Below are 19,827 nucleotides of genomic sequence, written 5' to 3'. Positions count from 1 at the left end.
ACATAGAAGTAAAATATATCTGGTTCCACCTGCTGTATTTTGCAAATTCTCCTAAATGGCCTTCAAGTCAAGGGCTGCTCTTGGCCAAGTAAACAGCATGCAACCCATGGCATATCATTGCTACTGTAAGATAATTTCTGAAGCTGTTAGAAAAAAAATCTTTTTGGATCACAATATAGTAACAGGATTTTTTATTCTGAATTATTTCTGGTTCTTCAAGTGCCCAAATACTTAAAAGTTACTACTGTAATAACATTTACTTGGGCATCCATTTAAGGGTAAACAATGTAAGTTGTCCTAATGGCCTATCTGATATTGAGAGTGGAAGTGTTTGTGGGTTTTTATAACGAGAATTACTCTTTCAGCAATATTTGTTCACAAACATGTCAATATTCATGGGCTGATTTATGGGCTTTCAAAATGCTGAAAACTTTGGTAGCTCTTGAAAGCAAATAACTTTGTATTATTAGTGCAGCTATTTTAGGATGAAATCTTTTATGTCTCCTTTGAAAAAGATTAGTAAGTGGTCCTAAACTCTTCCCCAAGTAACTTTAATTAAAGAATGGGCTTCTTCTTAGCCAATGTCCTTTATGATGCATATAACCTGCTCCAATATACCACCACAGAGGTATCCTATTAGGGCCACCTCTCTTAAGGGATAATCCACTGGAGTTATCCAAGGTAGGGCAAGTAAGCTGAGACCAAAGCTAAACTTCAGTGGAAATTCCCATTTCCTTTGGACTAACAGGTTGCAAGGCAAGAACAACTAGCTATCGTTACAGGATCTTAAAAGGGAACTTGGAAATCAAGCTAAGAGTAGTAGCAAGTTAGGTCAGAAGCCACAGATTAGCCACCTCTGTGCTAGTAAGTAGAAACATTGTCTTTTCACTGTTCAAAATTAACATGAAGCATGAATGTGCTGCTTTCATTTTTGGCATCATTTGACTTGCTTATTTGCAGTTTTCCAACAAAGGCATAATTCCAGAGTCATTAAACTATAAACACAAGAATCTAAATCCAAGGGTCTAATGTCCTTTAATTATGCCTTTCCTCTTGAGTTTTATTGTCTTTTTACACCTATCCTGTCTGAGCCCAATCCCAGCTTCAAGCAAACTTTTTTATTTTTTTTTTATTTAGAGTTCGCACATACTGTGTCTTGTGTTTTAGTTATCATATTCCAGAAAACTACTTTTATAAAAGGTTTATTTGCCAATTTTAAAACCATACATAAAGTTTAAAACAGGCAGGTTGTATCTTTAGAGATGTCTCCAATGCAGCATTGTAAGGCCAGTACATCTGGCTCAGTCTTTGAAGTCTTTTCAACACAGCGTGAGAACTTTAATTGCATCCTTTTATTTCCATTACAGGACATTTCCCTGAGAAAGTAACTTTTTCCTAAGTAAAATTTGTCGTTAATTTTAAAACAGGCCTTGTGGTGTCAACAGCTGTGTTCTGGAAGCAGAGGTTTCTTTGGCGGGGGGGGGGGGCAGTTCGAAGATCCAGGAGGGCTTTCCAAGGTCTCACGCCACACCGTTGATGGCCTCTTTAAGCAACATTGCTTCCTCCACCTCACCTTGCTGTGTTGTCCGCTTAATATTTTCCACGTGGGATTGGCCACTTTTCCACAAAATAGACCTTTCGTGTTTGGTTTTAAAAAGCAGACCATGACCTGAAAAAGAAAAAAAAAAAAACCACACATCCTGAATGGCTAGCATTTGAAGAATAAGAAATGGAAAACATTACAAAAATCAATTTCTTTGTGGTTTTATTTTCTTCTGATGTGTGTGATTTAGGAGCGAAACTGATTATTATTGTTGTTGTTATTATTATTCCATTCAGAAGCTTGCTGTATTGAGCAGCAAACTGAAATGATCCCAAATACAAATGGCTCACTGTGATCAAATGGTTAAAATGGGATAGGCATGAATTTTAAAAAGCCACTATGCAGGTGATTATTTAAAGGGAAAATTAAAAACCCAGTAATTTTATATCGTTATGATAAACAGGATTCTCTATAAAAGTTACCGAAACGTTTATTCATGACCACTTGCTGATCTGATTCTGCGAGTTATTTTTGTGTGACTTAATTAAAGAAAGTGGCTTTTGTATTAAAAGTACTGTGGCTTTCAAAATTCATACAATTAACAATTCTTTAAAAAAAATCCTTACAATGTAGCTCCTAAATCACATACATCAGATGAAAATAAAACCATAAAGCAGTTGATTTTTGTGAAAGGTTGTAATTAGTATTTCAAAAGAGAGAATTATTTTGAAACTACCGTAAATTTTACGTATAGGGTCAAAGCTTAACCAACTTTGGTTAATATATTCTAGAGCTATTTGGGGAATAAAGGCTATCACTGTCATGCTATAATTTGAATGTGGTCTTTTTTTGGTAAAGAAAATCTGCTTTGATTTTATTATATCAAGCATGTTATTTCCAGGAAATATTTCTGATTTGGCTTTGGGGTAAACAGTATTTGAAATGTAAACTATATGTTTATAAGCATAAAATCATGCAACAGACTTTAAAATTCTTTCCTGTAGAAGCACTTTGTTATTTTAAAAAACAGTTTTGGTTACATGGGCACTCACCAGGACAATCTGCTGTCTCTCGGAAAGCTCTTTTCTTACAGCAGCCTCGGCACAGATTAAATACACACTTGTTACCCTAGGAATAGATAGATGCAAATTAGTTCAATTTTCATATGATAATATCACATTGCCAGTATGTGGGGGTAGTTAAAAGTTCTATGTAGTCCCAACTAAAGAATGAAACAAATCTAAAAACTAAGATTTTTTTTCTTAATAGACTGCCAATTCACAAGAAAAAAATTATTCACCCTCCCTTTAATAGGATTTACTGCTAATCCAGGAAAAAAGGGCAAGACTTAAAAGAGGGATATCTGTTTTAAGCCACCCAAGCTTTGTGAAACCTTTTAAAATATGTCTGTGTCACGTAGATTTATTTGAAGAATTAGAACAGTGCCAAAGTGAACACATCAATTTTAAAAGAATCTAAGTGAGCCTTATGCATCATGGCAAATCACATCACATCACTATCATTAAAAAATACCAACACTTGCCAACACTTCCCACCCATCTAGGTATTTGGACAAAATAGCCTTCTACTCCCAAGCTGTATAGGTGTGGATTAAAGATTATAATATTAACTTTATGGTGCAGACAGATTACCACACCTACATTGGGAGAAACACCCTACTGAAAAATAACTTTAATATATGAACCCTGCTTCCCTCCCCTTGCCCCCCCCCCAACAATATCAAGAAATGCTACAGGGTAATGGATTATCAGGATGATCTCAAGCTTCCCCAAGATGGAAGTCAAACTCTCTGACCAATAAAATATACACACACAAGCCAAAAGTACAACAAACTCAACATTTAGTCCATTATGATCCCACCACAGGCAGTAATAAATACCATCTTTTTTCCTGAACAGATGTTGATGTCACTATTATTTATCTATAACTGTCTTTGGGAAAAGAGCAAGACCCACAATCACAGCAGATGGTTAAATGAGTCAACTACCTTATGGATATAAATCTATTCCTTCTATACATAATTTTTTAAAGAATCCATCATAGGTTTGGATAGCATTATACTTCTGTTTACAAGTAGTCCTTGCTTAGCAACCATAACTGGGACCAGCAACTCCATCACTCAGTGCCACAGTTGCTAAGCAAAAATCATGTGACCATGACAGGCTTATGACCTTACTATCCCTTTGGTTGTTAAGCAAACCACCACAGCTGTTAAGTGAAACATCACGTAACTGACCTATTTTATTTCTGCCTTCTGTATTAACTCTGCTTGTTGAAAGCAAGTTGTGAAGCATAGAGATGATGATCGTATGATTGTAGGACACTGCAGCAGTTGTAAATGCGAAGACTGGTTGCAAAAGCAATTTTTTTACACTGTTGTAACTTCAAAGATTATTAAATGAGGCAATTCATAAGTGAGGACTGGTTGTACTGTTCTTTGATAGTGAAGATATTTAAAACTAAGAGTAGTGGTATAAAGTGCTGCCTGTAGACGGCAGTAGGTTTCCAGATAACTTAGTAAAATCTGCTTGTTCAAATTCATTGACCTAAACTGATTTTGCCAAGGAGGGTCAGACTCAGTTCATACTTGCATGGGAATCTTCTAGAGAATAACAGACTGTAGGTTAGACTGGGATATGCTATATGGCTTCTATGAAAACTGTATGGCTGTGTTCATGAAACCAGCAGGAGTCAAATCTGACTTGGAGACAGTGCCTTTTTGGCCTACCTTTCTAAGCAAGCATCTTAAAAGCCTATAATAAAGACATATGATAATTAATTTATTGTTAACATAGTGGTTATGACTTTATTTTACGGACTAGAGCACAGGTGTCAAATTCACCACATCACGTGACGTATCGTAACTTTTTTTGCACTGCTGGAGCTGGGGTGGGCGCAGCCTCCATTTGATACAACCTCGCCCACGGGCTGGCAGTTTGGACTGGAGGATAAAATAGTTTAAATCATTTAGTTTTTTAGGATTTGCTCTGAATTGCAATTTTACTGGGAGGAATATTATTGAAACTGTGTTGCAGCAGATCCCTTGGCTCAATGCAGATTTTTAAGCATTTATCATTTCACTCAAGGTTTTAACGATTAGCGCATTAATGAATTCTTTAAAGATTCACCTTTGGATTTCCACACTGATCACACTTTGCATATTTAGCTGAAACAAGAAAAAATGAATTAGTTTTCAGGTTATTTCAAACGTTTCCCCTAGAAAGTGACATACAATTTCTATCTCTTGAATTTAAAAATAGTTCTGAAAAAAATAGTTCAAAAGAGAATTTTGAAGGACCCTAATTTAAATAAAAAGCTAGGAAGAGATGATGGCCATGAAAAAATACAATATCTTTTGAAGGCAACACCTTTATAAGGCTAACAGGGTTACAAAAGAGTGGGATAGTATTTCTGCTTGCAACTCTTTTGCAACATTCAGTTGGCCTAATTAAGTTGTTGTCTCAACTAGCTTTTGAAATTAAATGTTCCACTCTTAGCTAAAAGACCTAACAGATTTATTGTAGAGAAAAAAATAGAGAACAAGACAACTAGGGATTGTATTTGTCAGCTAAAGCTGTTGTTATAAAGAAATGAAAAGGTTATATCATGGCAACTAGACCAAAGTTTATTAAAACTAAGATGTTTCATTGCTCATCCAACTAACTTCTTCTTCAGTCAAACTAAAAAATTGGGTAGGAGAGAGTCAGAGTGTCCTTGGAAAAAATCAACTCTTGCCATACCACACTGCAAGGGGTTTCTCCCCAAAATGAAAAGCAACATGTAAATGAAGATTCAAGGTTTTGGCCAGGATGACTGAACCTTCATTTACATGTTATAAAGGGACTTTGAACAACAATTAAAAACATTCCACAGTCAACAGAGGCTCCACTCCTGGAAAATGCTCAGTGCTTTTGTTCCGTCCCAAAACTTGAAGAATCTCAAAATTTGTGATGCAATTACTCCCCTAACATGATAGTATGTATTTTTATTTAACTATTAAAAACAGATAAGCATAAAAAAAGAAAAAAATATCAGTAAGTGGACAGAGAAATTGTAAAAGTTGTATAATTGGTGGTCAGTATATCATTGATAAAGGGTTAATATAAAAAGCAGAATGCACTGAATTATTTTAAATAAAAAGCAACATCATTTAAAGATCTTTTTATATCTCTGAGTTAAAAGTGATACTGCAGCTATTTTATTACTTAAAGATAAGTCATCCAATAAAAAAGAGGAAAAAAATTATTGATAGATTAACCTATTGATATCCATTGTTAAAGTTTCCAACTTCCCTTTTGTTACTCTGATATGTAATATTTATAAAGATTTAAATTGTTTACATATTACTAACTTCAGATCTTTTAATTCTTTTTGCTCTTAAAACCATATTCTAAATGTTTAAATTTGCCATGCTGTATAATTATATATTGAAGTTGTTCTTGCTTGAATTTAGTCAAACTTGTATTGTGAATATATGCTATTAATCCTCCCATTGTTGCATATTCTCCAGATTTAAATTCCCAATCTGATATCATTGGAAATATCTCTTTTCCAGAGTTGCACTAAAATTATCCCTGGGACGATCAACATAGGACCTTAGTAAATTGTGGTATTTTGGTTCTTAGATCCTGGAATTATGCTTAATTTAAAAAAATGGTCTCAATTCAAAATTTGGTTTCCAAAATTTTCTAAGTACTGGTAGTATTGTCTACTGGTAGTCTTATTTGTCCATCTATTCAAAGGAATTGAATATTATTTAAAAAATGGATTTATGACCCATTCCTGCAGTTGTTACAGTATTCCTTGCAGTCACATGATCAAAATTTGGATGCTTGGCAGCATGCCCACACTTATGACCACAGGGACATTGCAACTGCAACTCCTCCTCATCTCTCTCTCCTTTTTGCTACCTTGCTTCCCAGGTGTTGTGAGAAAGGGTGCGCTATTTAAAGAATGGCAGATTAACCCATTCCCATGAGACCAGGGTAAAATGAGAAGGTTTCTGAAGCATCATAAGAATGAGATGTGCAGCTTGGAGAAGGAATGGCACACTCAGTGTGAAGAATATTATCTCTGAAGTACTGTGAGAACTGGGCTCCTACCATTCTCCAAATAGGAGGGTATTCTCTTACTTTAAAACAGTGTTTTAATTGCTCTTAAAATGCAGCAAATACAAAAGTCCAGCTTTTTGCCCTCTCTCCCAGCACAGTGATAGCATCCTACTCCTTTATCTTCCCACCTGGTGCTAAGAAATTCCTGTCCCTCCATCTACTCTTGCCATTCACTTAAAAACAAAGGGACCATTTGTTTAATTGCAGCCCCCACGTTTTCCAAATGTTTTATTTAGTGACCCATAGTTGCAGAAATTTTGAGAGGCTGTTCCCCATGCTTGAAAAGAGATATTTTAAAAACATAAGTGTCTGATCCTCCTATTTTTAGTACAATTATACCCACTGACTATATTATATACAGCTTTATAACTTACGTTTTAATGATGGATCAAAGCTTTTGTTGGGATTCCTTAACTTCTTCTTTTGTTTGTTTTTTGAGAGAGAATCACAGTTCCCATCTTCTTCATCCTCCAGAGCTCGTTTCCCCCGAGTACTTCCTTCTATGCCAGATGGGACATTTTTGTTGCATGTTTCCTTAGGCCTGTAAAGATTGAATATGAAAACATCTAAAATGCAAGGCAACAATTACTTTCTTTGCTAGTACCACCATTTTAGGAACCTACAGAAGTCCCTAAAAATAACAAAGCTGAGACACCCCATGTTCTCCTGCCACCTTTGTTCCATATCAGAGGTCCTGTGAGAGACTGGGTGAACACTGAGGAATATCAGTTGTAAATGCTTATATAAACAGAGCTTAAAGAGGAAAAAATAGTCTCCAACCCCACTTTTTCCTTCGAGGAAGGGCATATCAAATATCTTTTTTTAAAAAAATCTTCTTCAACATCAGCTCCTTCAAAAGACCTTGTTGCTATATGCAAGGGTGTAGGTTTATACATATGTTGTATATAGCATGTTTAAATGCATGTTATGTATGTGTACAATTTGAGAGCAAGCAACAAAATTTCATTTTTAATGTGTGCCAGTTGCCCACAGCAAAAAATGACATTATCTATCTATCTATCTATCTATCTATCTATCTATCTATCTATCTATCTATCTATCTCACGACGCTCCTCTTTACTGGTCCATTTAACAAAGTAAGTTGAGGACATTCATTTATGTTATTTCCAAGTAGCTAGGTCCCATAAAGCAATTCCACTAAGTGTGAGTAGAAATATCCTTCTCTTTTGCATTAGAGTGGGACAAGCCTAGAAGAAAATGCTCAAACCTGAAGGACTAACATGCATACATACCTTAATAACACAAGGATGGATATTCAGAGGGAAAAAATATCACCCATTGCAACCATCATTACAGCTCTCATTCCAGTACTATATTCCTTCACCTTCCTTGAGGATTACTTCAATTATATATTGCACAGATTTAATCTGTCAAATTAACAATGCAATATAAGCACTCACCCTGGTCTTAGGTATGGCTGACAAATCCAGTGGAAGAAAGGTAATCCTCCCTTTGGCTTCTCTTCTTCCTTCAAATGTGCTATTTCTTTCTGCACATAGAGCAGAACCAATGACAAATTCAATTTTTATAAGGAAGAACCACCTTAGCCTGATAGAGCAGAAATTAAAATAAAAACAATGCATAAAACCCATACATAAGAATGTATTAAGCCATTCTGTGAAACTAGAAAATGGAGTCTGAAAATAGCATGGCTGTGCATTGCTTTGGATTTGATTCCAATAACGTGAGTTTGTGTGCAACTTTTTGAAGTAATATCTGTTCCCAGGATTGTTTTTCCTTTGGAGGATGAAGAAATTTCAAATGCCTTAAAGAAAAGTTAACACCAAGTGGGCATAGTAACTTAGATCAAGCATTTTTCATCTTCTTGGATCCAGGGCCAATAGGGAATTTTGAGAAATAGCAGCATGCTGGAATAGCAGCCCTCATCACAGAAGACAAGCCAGCCATTTAGCAGTTGTCCCCATCACTCAAGCTCTCCCTGCCTTTTTCCTACTCATCATTAACTCTACTCACAAGTCCCATTACTCTAAGAATCAACTCTCAGCTCTTATTCTTTCTTACACACCTTTACCCCTATTCACACAATCACACCAAAACAAATCTATTCCAACTCCCCACTGCTATTCCCCTACCTTCCCCCTACTTCTTGCATGCTCCTCAGCCCAATCATCAACAGCAGTGGCAAAGCCCTTCCCTTTTTTGCCTCCCTTTTATGTTTTTAGTAAGTCTCCAAGCAGACAACCTGTATAACTCACCTACTTGCCACCTCTATTTTTTTTAAAAGAAAGCCAACGGGCCCAGCTGGAGCCCAGGAGAAGTAGGACGAAGTAAAGAAAGTAACTGGTTAAAATCTGCTGCAATTATTACACACTTTCATTAATAAGAATTTGTTAAAGAGACATCAACTTGTCTTGTTTGACAAATGAGAGGTCCTACAGTACCAAACTTTTCCCTGTGAAAGTTTAGGGCTACTGCAATACAGAGAGCGTCAGCTGATACCTGGCAATGCAACTTCAGCTCCCTGTTGACAGCCACTAATCCTTCCAGTGTCTTCACTTTTGCTAATTCATCACGTAGCTGCTGGTGAACCTGCAGCCTGAGGGAAACCAACACAAATGATGGAGAAGAGATTTCAGTCCAATCTTAGCAAATGAGATGTACAGCTTCAGCTCTTCATTGCCACGAGATCCCCCTCCTTACACCAACAGTGGTGGAAATCCACTGTGAGATATCGCATAAAAGACTACGAACGGCAGTCACTCACGTGTGATGCCAAAGCTTGAAGAGATGAGCTCTGACATAGGACAATGGGCAAGGATACTGCTGTACTATTTCTAGGTATTCCTCAGCCATCTCCCAGACGTCAGGATTTCTTCCTTCAAATAAAGCGGGATTATGAAGATTGCCCTCTAAAAGAAGAAAATAATAAAAAAAAGTAAGGAGTTTGGCCTTAACTCATAGGGCATGAAGGATGCCCAGTGGGAATTAGCTGGTGCTGCTGGGCTTTAGAGCAAGAACTTCCTTCTCCTGCTTCCAAACTTCTCCAAATATTCCATATTCTCTGCAGTCGCACTTTGGAAACCTGAGTTTCTGAATAAATACAGGTAGTCCTCACTTACTGTTCATTCAGCTACTGCTCAAAGTTACGACAGGACTGAAAAAGGAAAATTACAGCTGGTCCTTGAATCTGTAGCTGTTGTAGTATCCTCATGGTCATGTGATCCTGATTAGGGAACTTGACAACTAGCAAGCAGTTATGATGAAGCATCCCACGATCATGTGATTGCCAATTATGAACTCCACAACTAGCAAAATCAATGAGAAAGCCAGCAGGAAGTATTTGAGTTGCAACATTGTCATGTCACATTTAATAACCATTAATGATTCACTTTGCAACTGCAGCTGATGTGGTAAGTTGGGCATCGTCATGTAATGTTTCACTTTAAAACTGTGTTGCTTAGTGATGAATTGCCAGTTCCAATTGTGATCGGAGAATACTACCTGTACGTCACTCAGTTATTCATATTTCTCAGCATTAAATTAAAATCTATTTCTTGCTACTTCAGAATAGGAATTACTTTATTATTTTACCTCCTCTGTGAAATTAGTGAAACCTTATCTATCTTATGTTCCCATGCAACTTCGTTGTTAACATAGTTAGCTAACTAGCCTCAATTTCTAAACCACCCTGATTTTTCGAAATTAAGATTTCAACTGCTTTCATTATTATTACAGGTAGTCCTCGACTTACCACCACAATTGAGTCTAAACTTTCTGTTGCTAAGCGAAATATTTGTTAAGTGAATTGGCCCCATTTTACAACTTTTCTTGCCACAGTTGTGAATCACTGCAGTTCTTAAGTTATAATATTATAGTTATATTATAGTTAAGTTATAATATACATACAATATTCTGACTTCCCCAAAGGCTTTGCTTGTCAGAAGGGTGCAAAAAGTGATCATGTGACCTTGGGATACTGCAACTATCACAAATATGAACCAGTTGCCAAGCGTCTGAATTTTAATCACATGGCTGTGGGGATGCTGCAATGGTTGTGTGTGTGAAAAATGGTCATAAGTCACTTTTTTCAGCGCTGTTTAACTTCGAAACAGCCACTAAACAAACTGCTGTAAGTCAAGGATTATCTGTAAAAGAGAGGGGTGTACAAAATGTTTTATATTAAAATGCTTTCAAGCACGAGGTTTTGCAAAACGGGCTGTTTCACACATTGTGGAAGCTTTCGAAATTCAAAATACTTATTAGCCACCCAGATTCTCAAGATGGCATATAAATTTCATAAATAAATTAAATACATAAATTTTAATACCTCTTGACTGCTTGAAAGCAGGATGGTTTGCAAAATTTTGTGATCAAACTATTTTGAGATGAACCATTTTCACACTCCTGGATAATCACCAATGTTTCAGGAAACGCAGTTTTCTTCCAGAATCCAGATGCAAGCTAAGAGATGTTAATATGTACATACAACCATATTTCATATCTTTTGTTTCTCCATTTAAAACAATAGATTTTATATGCAAACTCAAATTTTTATTTAAATAAACCATTCAGTAAGCATTTATAACAGCCAGATATTCCAATCCTGTATGGCAAATGTCTCTAAACTATGTTTCCTGAAACCCAGGGCTTCCCAAGAACTTGATATGGTCCCTTGAAAGACTAAAGGGTTGAGGGGGAGAAAAAGGACCACTTGAACCCAGGCAATTTTCTATCACCAGCGCTTTATCTCCAGATCATGGGATCCAGAAGCTTTCTTTTAAACTAACAGGTTCCTTGGCCTGCAAACCTCTAAAACCCCCCGTTATACAGCACTAATGGCCTCCTCTGCTTTTTAAACTAAAGCACTATGCATTCCAAAGGATGTATCTGTAAAGCCTTCACACCCATGTATCCCTCAGAGTCATCAGTAGAAAAGCAATTTTTTTCCTATTGGGGTCCTCTATTAACATGCATTCTTTGATCAAGATTCCGTGTAACACCTATGCCCCCTTAGAGCTTTTGTTCCTGGCTCATCTGGATGCAGGAGACCAATGTCTCTATATAACCTGCTAGCTTTGGAAATTAATCATTTTGAAGAGCCTTGGTGGAGCAGTGGGCTAATGCCTCCTTAAGTAACACCAGCTGCCTGCAATCAGTGCAGGTTCGAGTCCCACCAGGCTCAAGGTTGACTCAGCCTTCCATCCTTCCGAGGTAGGTAAAATGAGGACCCAGATTGTTGGGGGCAATAAGCTGACTTTGTAATAATGCCGCTTGGGGGGCGGGGGGCGAAAGCCCTAATAAGCAGGCATATACATAGAATGAAGGCTACTGCTAAGCTCGTAAGCCGCCCTGAGTCTTTGGAGAAGGGCGGGATATAAATGGGATTAAAAAAAAAATCTACTTCAGTTGTTGGTGTCTGTTGTGTGAGGTATCCACTACAGTAACTATCCTATCTTTTTAAATGGTCAGTCTTAATGTTTGGATGTGTCACCAAGTCTGTAGGGTAGATTGGAAGTAAACAGAAACAACTACAAATAGCAATGATAAACCCACTTTAATATTATTGCAAGACTATTGCATCACTGTGTCCCCAAAGTCACCGGGAGTCTGGGCAGAGGATTATATTTATCATATTCAGCACCACTGATCTCTGCTCATAAAATTTAAATCAGCGCTCTAAAGGATAATGAAAGCAACAGAAACAGCAATGACCACAGTATGAACAAGAGTACTTGGTATCATTTAACTTCAATGGAGACATCGAACGGTTTCTTTCTTTCCTACCTGCACTCATAACACCCTGAACGCCTGTCTTCTGAATACACCGTTCCACATCTCTGAGGTATTGAATGTTTCCATTTGCAAAAACAGGGATGTTTACAGCCTTTCTATGACAGCAAATGGAAAAGGGAAGATAATGCATAAATAATAGAAATTAAAAACTTCTTAAGAGCAGACTCACCAGACAATATTTTCTCTAAATTGATGGTGTTCAGTGCCCAGAAAAAAACCTCCTGACTAACACTGAACTGGGGACCAAAAGCAGGGACCTTGTCTCTCCCTTCCAAGGTGCAATATTCCTTCCAAGATACAATACTCCAATCCTACTGATAATTCCGTGTGCTCGGAGAACTAAAGGGCAGAACCCTCTGGCCTTTCCCACTGGTCAAGATGTCATTGTTCAGGAACAGTCAAAACAGAGTAACAGGAGAGGAAAATCGACCCAGCACGAATGGCTTACATGCCAGTATGTAGCTCACAATTTCATGTCATTCTGGCTGTGAGAAACTAACCTCCTGCCTTTCTTAGCCCCTCTATTCCTCTTCTCTAATGAGTCTTGCCTGCTGCAGAAAGTAAACTTAAAGGCAGAGTCCATTTCTTTGCTTTAATTCATGTGGGCCCATTTGGGAGGCATTAATTATCTAAAAGATGAGATACAAATACAATACAGTCAGTGAATCAATCTACCCGCGTTTCCCCCAAAACAAGACCCCGTCTTATTATTATTATTATTATTTTTTGCATTCAAAAGAGGCACCAGGTCTTATTTTTCAGGGGAGGTCTTGCCTGCTTACCTTAGGACCGCCACAGCCAGGCCTCCCATGCCCCGATATCTGCCGCGCTGCTGCCTGAGTTCTTCTGCATCCATTTGCGGCTGCATGCCAGATGGAGCATCATGCCGGTGCCACTGCTCATGTTGCACTATGGCGTGTGTACCACGTGGCTTCCTGCTGCGCTCGGCGCAATGAGCCATGCAATCTTCTGCTGTAATCGGCGTGATGAGCCACGTGGCCTCCTGCCATGAGCAGCAGTACTGGCACAATGCGCCACACGGCATGTGGCCGCAAGCAGCCGCAAAACAAACCAAGCTCCACTCCCCCCTCCTAGCTTGATTTTTACACATGCGCCTCGCCCCCCAAACTAGGGCTTATTTTGGGGTAGGGCTTATGTTAGGCGCACATGTAAAAATCAAGCTAGGGCTTATTTTCAGGACAGGGCTTATTTTCGGGGAAACAGGTATATGCATTCAATAGTACAGAGTCCCTTCCCCAGGTTAGCTATGGGTATTTACCTCACAGCCTGTATGTGCTCCCAGGAAGCCACACCAACAAGAGGTCCCTTCTGTTCTTTAGTGCGGCCATGGACAGTTAGAAGCTGCAACAAATTGTATGTGACTGAGACAATCTTAGAAAATACTTCATCTGTCTCTAATGCTAGCTGGGTTTTTTTTTCCAAATAGGAATTCTAAATTCCATATCTATTTTTTTCTGATAACATTACAGGTGCTCTCAATCTACGACCATAATTGTCCCTGAAATTTCTGTTGCTAAACAAGGCAGTTGTTCAGTGACTTTTGCCCCATTTTATGACCTTTTTGCACAGTGAAGTGAATCACTGCAGTTGTTAAGTGAATCTGGCAAAAAAAATTGACTTTGCTTGTTGGAAGCCAGCCAGGAAGGCCACAAATGGTGATCACATGACCCTGGGACACTGCGACTGCCATAAAAATGACTCAGTTCTCAAGCATCTGAATTTTGATCACATGACCACGGGGATGCTACAGCAGTCATTAGTGTGAAAAAGAGTCACATCACTTTTTTCAGTGCTATTGTAACTTCAAACGGTTGCTAAGCAAATGGTTGTATACTGTATGTACAGGTAGTCCTTGCTTTAACGATCGCAAATGGGACTGATTAATTCCATCATTAAGCAACGTGATAGTTAAGTAACGCATCATGTGATCATAATGGACTTATGACCCACTGTGGTCATTAAACAGATCACTACGGTCATCAAACAAGATGTCACGTGACTGCAAACTGCAATTTCACTGCCAGCTTCTCCAATGACTGAAGTGCGCAAATGGCAATCATGTGAGCATGGGGTGCTGTAATAGTTGTAAAATACCAGTCGCAAAATGCTTGAAACTCTATCATCTCCTGTAATGGTCAGAAGTATAAGGAACGGTCATGAAGCTACTTTTTCAGTTCCATCATAACTTTGAATGGTGGCTAAACAAGACAGCTGTTAAGCAAGGGCTATCTGTTTTTCCTGAAATACTAAATAAGCTTCTTGGAACATACATGTCTATTTTATCTAAGAAGGTTAACAGTTTGATACTGACATCAAATCATATTAAACATCTTGACTTGTGTGTTATTATATTGCAAATACCTTCTAGTTAGTGGGATGAGAGCAACACTATGTTGACTGTATTAGAGATCGTGAGCTAAAAGTGAGCTTTAATTGCATTTGTCATATATGCCAAAACTGACCAGTATTAATCTTACTATTAACTATGCAGAATGCTGCATATGGCATGAGTATGACTAAGGCCTGTAACATCCCACCTAAATGACTGTGGGCAGTTTACAAGCCCAGAGCCTATACAATGCCATGTCTAGCATTACAATTTAATTCTACGTTGTTGGCTGTGAACCCAAATAATTGTCATGTTAGCAGTAAATATTAACAAATTTTATAAAGAATAACAACAGACCAAGATAGTTGCATTTAACCAACAGACTGAACAACTGCAAGTAATTTCTAAACAAGAAAAAACAAGAACAATTAATACCGTAGAATTTACATACCTTGGTAGAATGTTTAGTAAGGTTTGGAATATGGAGAGGAAATGCTAAAAGGTATAAATGCTGACAGAAAGACCACGGAACTTAATGTTTCTGGTGTAGGAATGAATGTTTGTTGGAACAAGCAAACTTCGCTACGGGCAATAGCATACATTTGCCCACTTCACTGCACAGAAGTGAGAATGGGCTATGTCAAGAAAAACATAGAAACAAAGTTTAATGCAGGGAAAAAAGGATTACTTTAAAAAGTGATAAAGTAAGAAAAGATGTGGTCAAGAATTAATGAGTGATTAATAAATGTAGGCTGAACACTAGAGTGAGTAACTAGTATGAAAAACTATGCTGATGTGGTTTGATCATATATGTAGAGAATGAATATTAAACTGCAAAGCCAATACATATAAGTGAAGAAACTGAGAGGAAAACTAAAAATAATTGAATAAATTTTATGTCAGTCTTAAAAAGAGAGAAGTTGAATAAATAAAGGCAATATATGAAACTAAGCACAGATGTGCTGAAAGCAGGGGGTTTTCAAGGATAAAATGTGGAGAAGTAGAGTGAACAGTATCAGTGTAAGTTAATGTTCTCTCATGTTTGACTTATGTGTCTGTCTTGTGTTTGCATAGCATCACTTAAGACGAAAGACAATAGCATGATAGATACGTACATATACATATAATTAATACTTCAAAACAGACAATAATGGATTCCTTACTTGGCAACCAGCTTTCTCCAGCAATTGAGCATATTTCACAGTTTTACTAATTTCTTGGAAAACACGGATTTTGCATGTAATAGGTACAGAGAGCTTTTCATTAGCCAATGCAACTGGAAAACAAGAGAAAGAAACTGGCTGAATCTGGAAGTCACATTAGAACTGCAATCCCCTTTTCTGATAAACTGCATACATTTACCACACAGCAAACACTGCTGCACGTATACACTATTACAGGAATAAATAACTATTAGGCCCTACTGTCTCTTGTATGTGTCAATTTTACATTTGCAAAAAGATTTTGTGGATGAAAGAACTGCCTATAGTGGATGGATAATCCTGTGTCAGTGACCCAAAACAATGAGGGTGCTTCAAAAATATGAGCCACAAGTCTACCATCTAGGCTACTGCACCATTTCCATTCAGTGGCCCCTCTGTCCTGCGCTGGGCAATCAGGAATCCGCTGCCAGTTCTGTTTTATTTTATCATACTAGGTGTAGGTTTCTTCTAGCCATAATTAGCAAGATAGCACATCCACAACTTTGTATGCAGCAGAGATATGGGGATACAGTCCAGTTAACTGTTGCTGGAATTACTTTGCATCCAGCAAACCCTACAGAACTATTTTTGGTTATATTATCAAGACAGAGGGACCAGTTACCGAAATCTATGTTCATAGCTTGCTGTGTCATTCAAACAGGATGCCCCAAGGACAAATATAACATATTTTGGTTCTACTCTTCCCCCATCCCATCCTATAAACAAGAACTTTCAGGTCTTACTCATTTTTTGGAGAAGGTCCCACTCCTCTTGCAGGAATGCTCCATAATGACCTAAAAGAAAATCCAAAAAATTATGGCCGAACAGGGACTGGCCTGTTAGCTACACAAAATAGCCACAACAGTAGAAGTTCCCCCCACCCCTCTCTTTAGGCTCAAGAATAAATAAAGATGGAAAATATATTGGAGAAATAAAAAGATTAATTCTAGGGAGCAATGACAAATTAGACTAGAAAAAATGACTGCACATGGCAAGCATAGAGGAAGTAGAAGATAATCTATAAGATGGTTTTTTCTAGAGAATTCACAATGACAAGCATTTGTTGTGTAGTCGAAGGGAGTCAGGCGGGACTTGATGGCACTTTACTAACATTCCTTTCAAGAGAGGCTGGTTCTGTGTCAATGTATGCAGTTTTGTGGCCTAAATTATTTTAGATTCCAAATTATGCATACCTCTTTTTGCAATCATCTGAGGACACCCCAGATTCAGATCAACTGCATCACAATAGTCTTGAGCTAACAAGGCAGCCTCGACAAACACTGCTGGATCATTGGCACAGAACTGTGAAAGAGATATATAAGCCAAACAGTAAGTTAGCATTTATTTTAACATCAAAATAGCAGAAGCATTTAACACATTTATAAAACAATAGGTCACTATGCTATTAAACGCCTTCTAAATTGTGTTATTAAGTATGACAAAATATTTTATATACTTGTCCTCCCCAATCCAAGTAATGTTGTTGTTGTGACTACCTGACAAGTTCTGATTATAACTTTCCAGGTAAACTCTTTGATTCATCATGACAGCATTACCTTTCCCCCGCAACTACCACCATGTGGGATAAATTGACTGGGAGAGAGTGATTGGTCAAAAGTCATCTAATGAGCATGAGTGACCATGGATAGGCTTGAACCTGTTTCCTTTGTCTTTATAAAACATCTTAATACTTATATCACACGTTGAGCTTACAATTCTTACCACTATAGCAAATGTCTGTGGATTATGGGAATTAGTCCTCGAGTGGGTGCATTATTTATTTTAAAATTACTTTTTCTGAAAGATTTGTCACACAATGCAGAAAAATGTATTCCACAACAAAGTTATGAAAGGCCACTGAAATCGTTTGGTCAGTATTACCTGTACAATCAAAGGTCTGTCTTCAGGGCACACTTCACAATACAAGTTTTCCTTACGATAATTGGCATCTCTGACAAAGACCTGAGCATGCAGCATAGGAGTATAACATAGGTGGGCCCCATGACGGCGGCTTAGCAGTCTCCAAGCTAGTTCGCTTTGATCCACCATAGGAGCAACCACAAAACGGGCCCCTCTCAGTGTGTTTTTCCAAAATTCAAAGCCTTTGGGTTTGGGCATCATCCTTTCACTGGAAAGAAATACAAATAGTAAATGTTAATATCCTTTTATTCATCTTAGAAAGTAATTATAATATGCATTAACTGTATTCAACAACTGATATTAGTTTTTTCACATGGTTCCCATTTACTATTGCAATCTATCATTTGTGTTGTTCTCAACACCTACATACAGTAGTCAAATGATCAAAACTGAGCAAGATCCAGACGTCTGTTGTGCACTTAAAAGTATATTATATTTGTTGTTGTTTAGTCACTAGGTCGTGTCTGACTCTTTGCAACCTCATGGACCGTAACAGGCCAGACACCCCCACACTGTCCTCCACTGTCTCCCTAAGTCTGCCCAAACTCACATCCGCTGCCTTGATAACACTGTCTCATCCTCTGCTGTCCCCTTCTCCTTTTGCCTTCGATCTTTCCCAACATCAGGGTCTTTTCCAGTGAGTCCTCTCTTCTCATCTGGTGGCCAAAGTATTTGAGCTTTAGCTTCAGTATCTGTCCTTCCAAAGGACAGCCAGGGTTGATTTTCTTAATATATATTTAAGATAATATAAAACTACACAGTAACTGTTATTATTTAAATTATATACTTACCATGTTAACAAATTGCTGAACAGCAAGAATGTTCTAGTTTAGAATACATTTCCTACAATTTTTATATTCTATGATTCTTTAACTCCTGCTTTATAATGCTCCAACATACCACATTTTATTTTCCTTACTTGGTAATCTAACTTGCCCTACCAGAGCTTATTAGTTTTATCTTGAGAATTAAGATCAAATTAAAACAATGCTAACTAGAAAAACAGCACTATGAAACATTTCTATCTTCTTGTCTGCAAGAAACCAGATCTGCCAGATCGAAGCTTAAATATAAGTGACAAGTGAGTTATTTCCTCCTCTATGAAACATTGTCCTGGTGTTTCATATGGGTGTTTCTTGTGTGTGAAATTCACACATTTTACAATTTCTTCCCCCCCCCAAAACTCCCCTCAGCTCTATTTTAAGGAAACAGAGAAATCCCTGTTATCTGATAACAGTAAAGCTGGCATATCATTTTTATAAGGCTAGGGAACTAATCCAAGACGACCGGATTACCTTTTGATGATGGCCGAGCATTATTAGTCTATAGGTCTAATGGGGAAAGCCAGCTAGCTAGCTTACAGAGGGAGACTTCCTAAAATTATCTAAGAGAGGAAAGAGCGAAGGCTCGACGTAGATGCCTTGTTGTCTCCATACGGCAAGGGGAGCCCGTGCCGGCTTCCATCTAGAATTCACCTTTTCCAAAAGCGGCGGCTGCGGCGGCAAAAAGACGCTACGTTGCCCAGCGGCACCTCGGTCACGGTCCCGCCACTTGGCCAAACCAGCCCAAGCCCCGAACTCATCTCCCAGCCCTGTTCTTCAAGGAGGGCAAGCCTATAAAAACCAGGCCAGGAGCCCGGCCGGCCTCCCTTTTCCGGAGCTCTAGCGCCCCCCGGCCCAAATCCTTCTTCCGCCGGAGCCCCGGTAGCACCTGAGGCTGACGCCGAGGCTGAGGCCAGGCGGGACGATTAAGCCCCCCCCCCCTCCCCAGGACACGCACCAGTCATTTCAGTCCGGCCCGCGTGGGAGGGCGTAACCTCGAACGCGGCCCCCTCGGAAACGACGGCGCGGAAGAAAAAGGCCGGACGTCTTCTTCCCGGCCGCCCAGCAAAGCCTCCTCTGCCGG

At 38.4% G+C, this 19,827-nt stretch overlaps 1 protein-coding gene across 4 annotated transcripts; it reads right to left on the bottom strand.

Annotated features, from left to right (window-relative positions):
* Nucleotides 1–19,827, bottom strand: DUS1L (dihydrouridine synthase 1 like). Of its 4 annotated transcripts, XM_083352989.1 has the most exons (15): nt 19,398–19,467; nt 18,473–18,578; nt 17,884–18,130; nt 17,196–17,304; nt 16,746–16,796; nt 15,964–16,076; nt 13,730–13,812; nt 12,442–12,545; nt 9,422–9,566; nt 9,157–9,253; nt 8,097–8,185; nt 7,050–7,216; nt 4,693–4,730; nt 2,596–2,671; nt 1–1,669 (listed from the first exon to the last, which is right to left on the bottom strand). In XM_083352989.1, the coding sequence occupies exons 3-15, from the start codon at nt 18,121–18,123 to the stop codon at nt 1,521–1,523; spliced, it is 1,461 nt and encodes a 486-aa protein (XP_083209115.1). In that variant the 5' UTR covers nt 18,124–18,130; nt 18,473–18,578; nt 19,398–19,467; the 3' UTR covers nt 1–1,520. The 4 variants fall into 4 exon arrangements, with proteins under 4 accessions (XP_083209115.1, XP_083209117.1, XP_083209114.1 ...); XM_083352991.1 differs by lacking the exons at nt 18,473–18,578; nt 19,398–19,467 and adding an exon at nt 19,702–19,827; XM_083352988.1 differs by lacking the exon at nt 18,473–18,578 and having other exon boundaries at nt 19,398–19,606.

This window comes from Vipera ursinii (genome assembly GCF_947247035.1).
Source record: "Vipera ursinii genome assembly, chromosome: 2".
NCBI lineage: Eukaryota > Metazoa > Chordata > Lepidosauria > Squamata > Viperidae > Vipera > Vipera ursinii.
Note: the sequence above shows the minus strand (reverse complement) of the source record. Positions and strands in the feature narration are given on the sequence as shown.

Coding starts and splice junctions, on each gene's coding strand:
- DUS1L (XM_083352988.1), bottom strand. CDS start 19,504: ATGAGTTCGGGGCTTGGGCTGGTTTGGCCAAGTGGCGGGACCGTGACC. Junction 16,077..16,745: donor GGACCTTCTCCAAAAAATGA/GTAAGACCTGAA, acceptor CTTGTTTTCCAG/TTGCATTGGCTAATGAAAAG. Junction 8,186..9,156: donor AGCTGAAGTTGCATTGCCAG/GTATCAGCTGAC, acceptor CTCTATGTGCAG/AAAGAAATAGCACATTTGAA.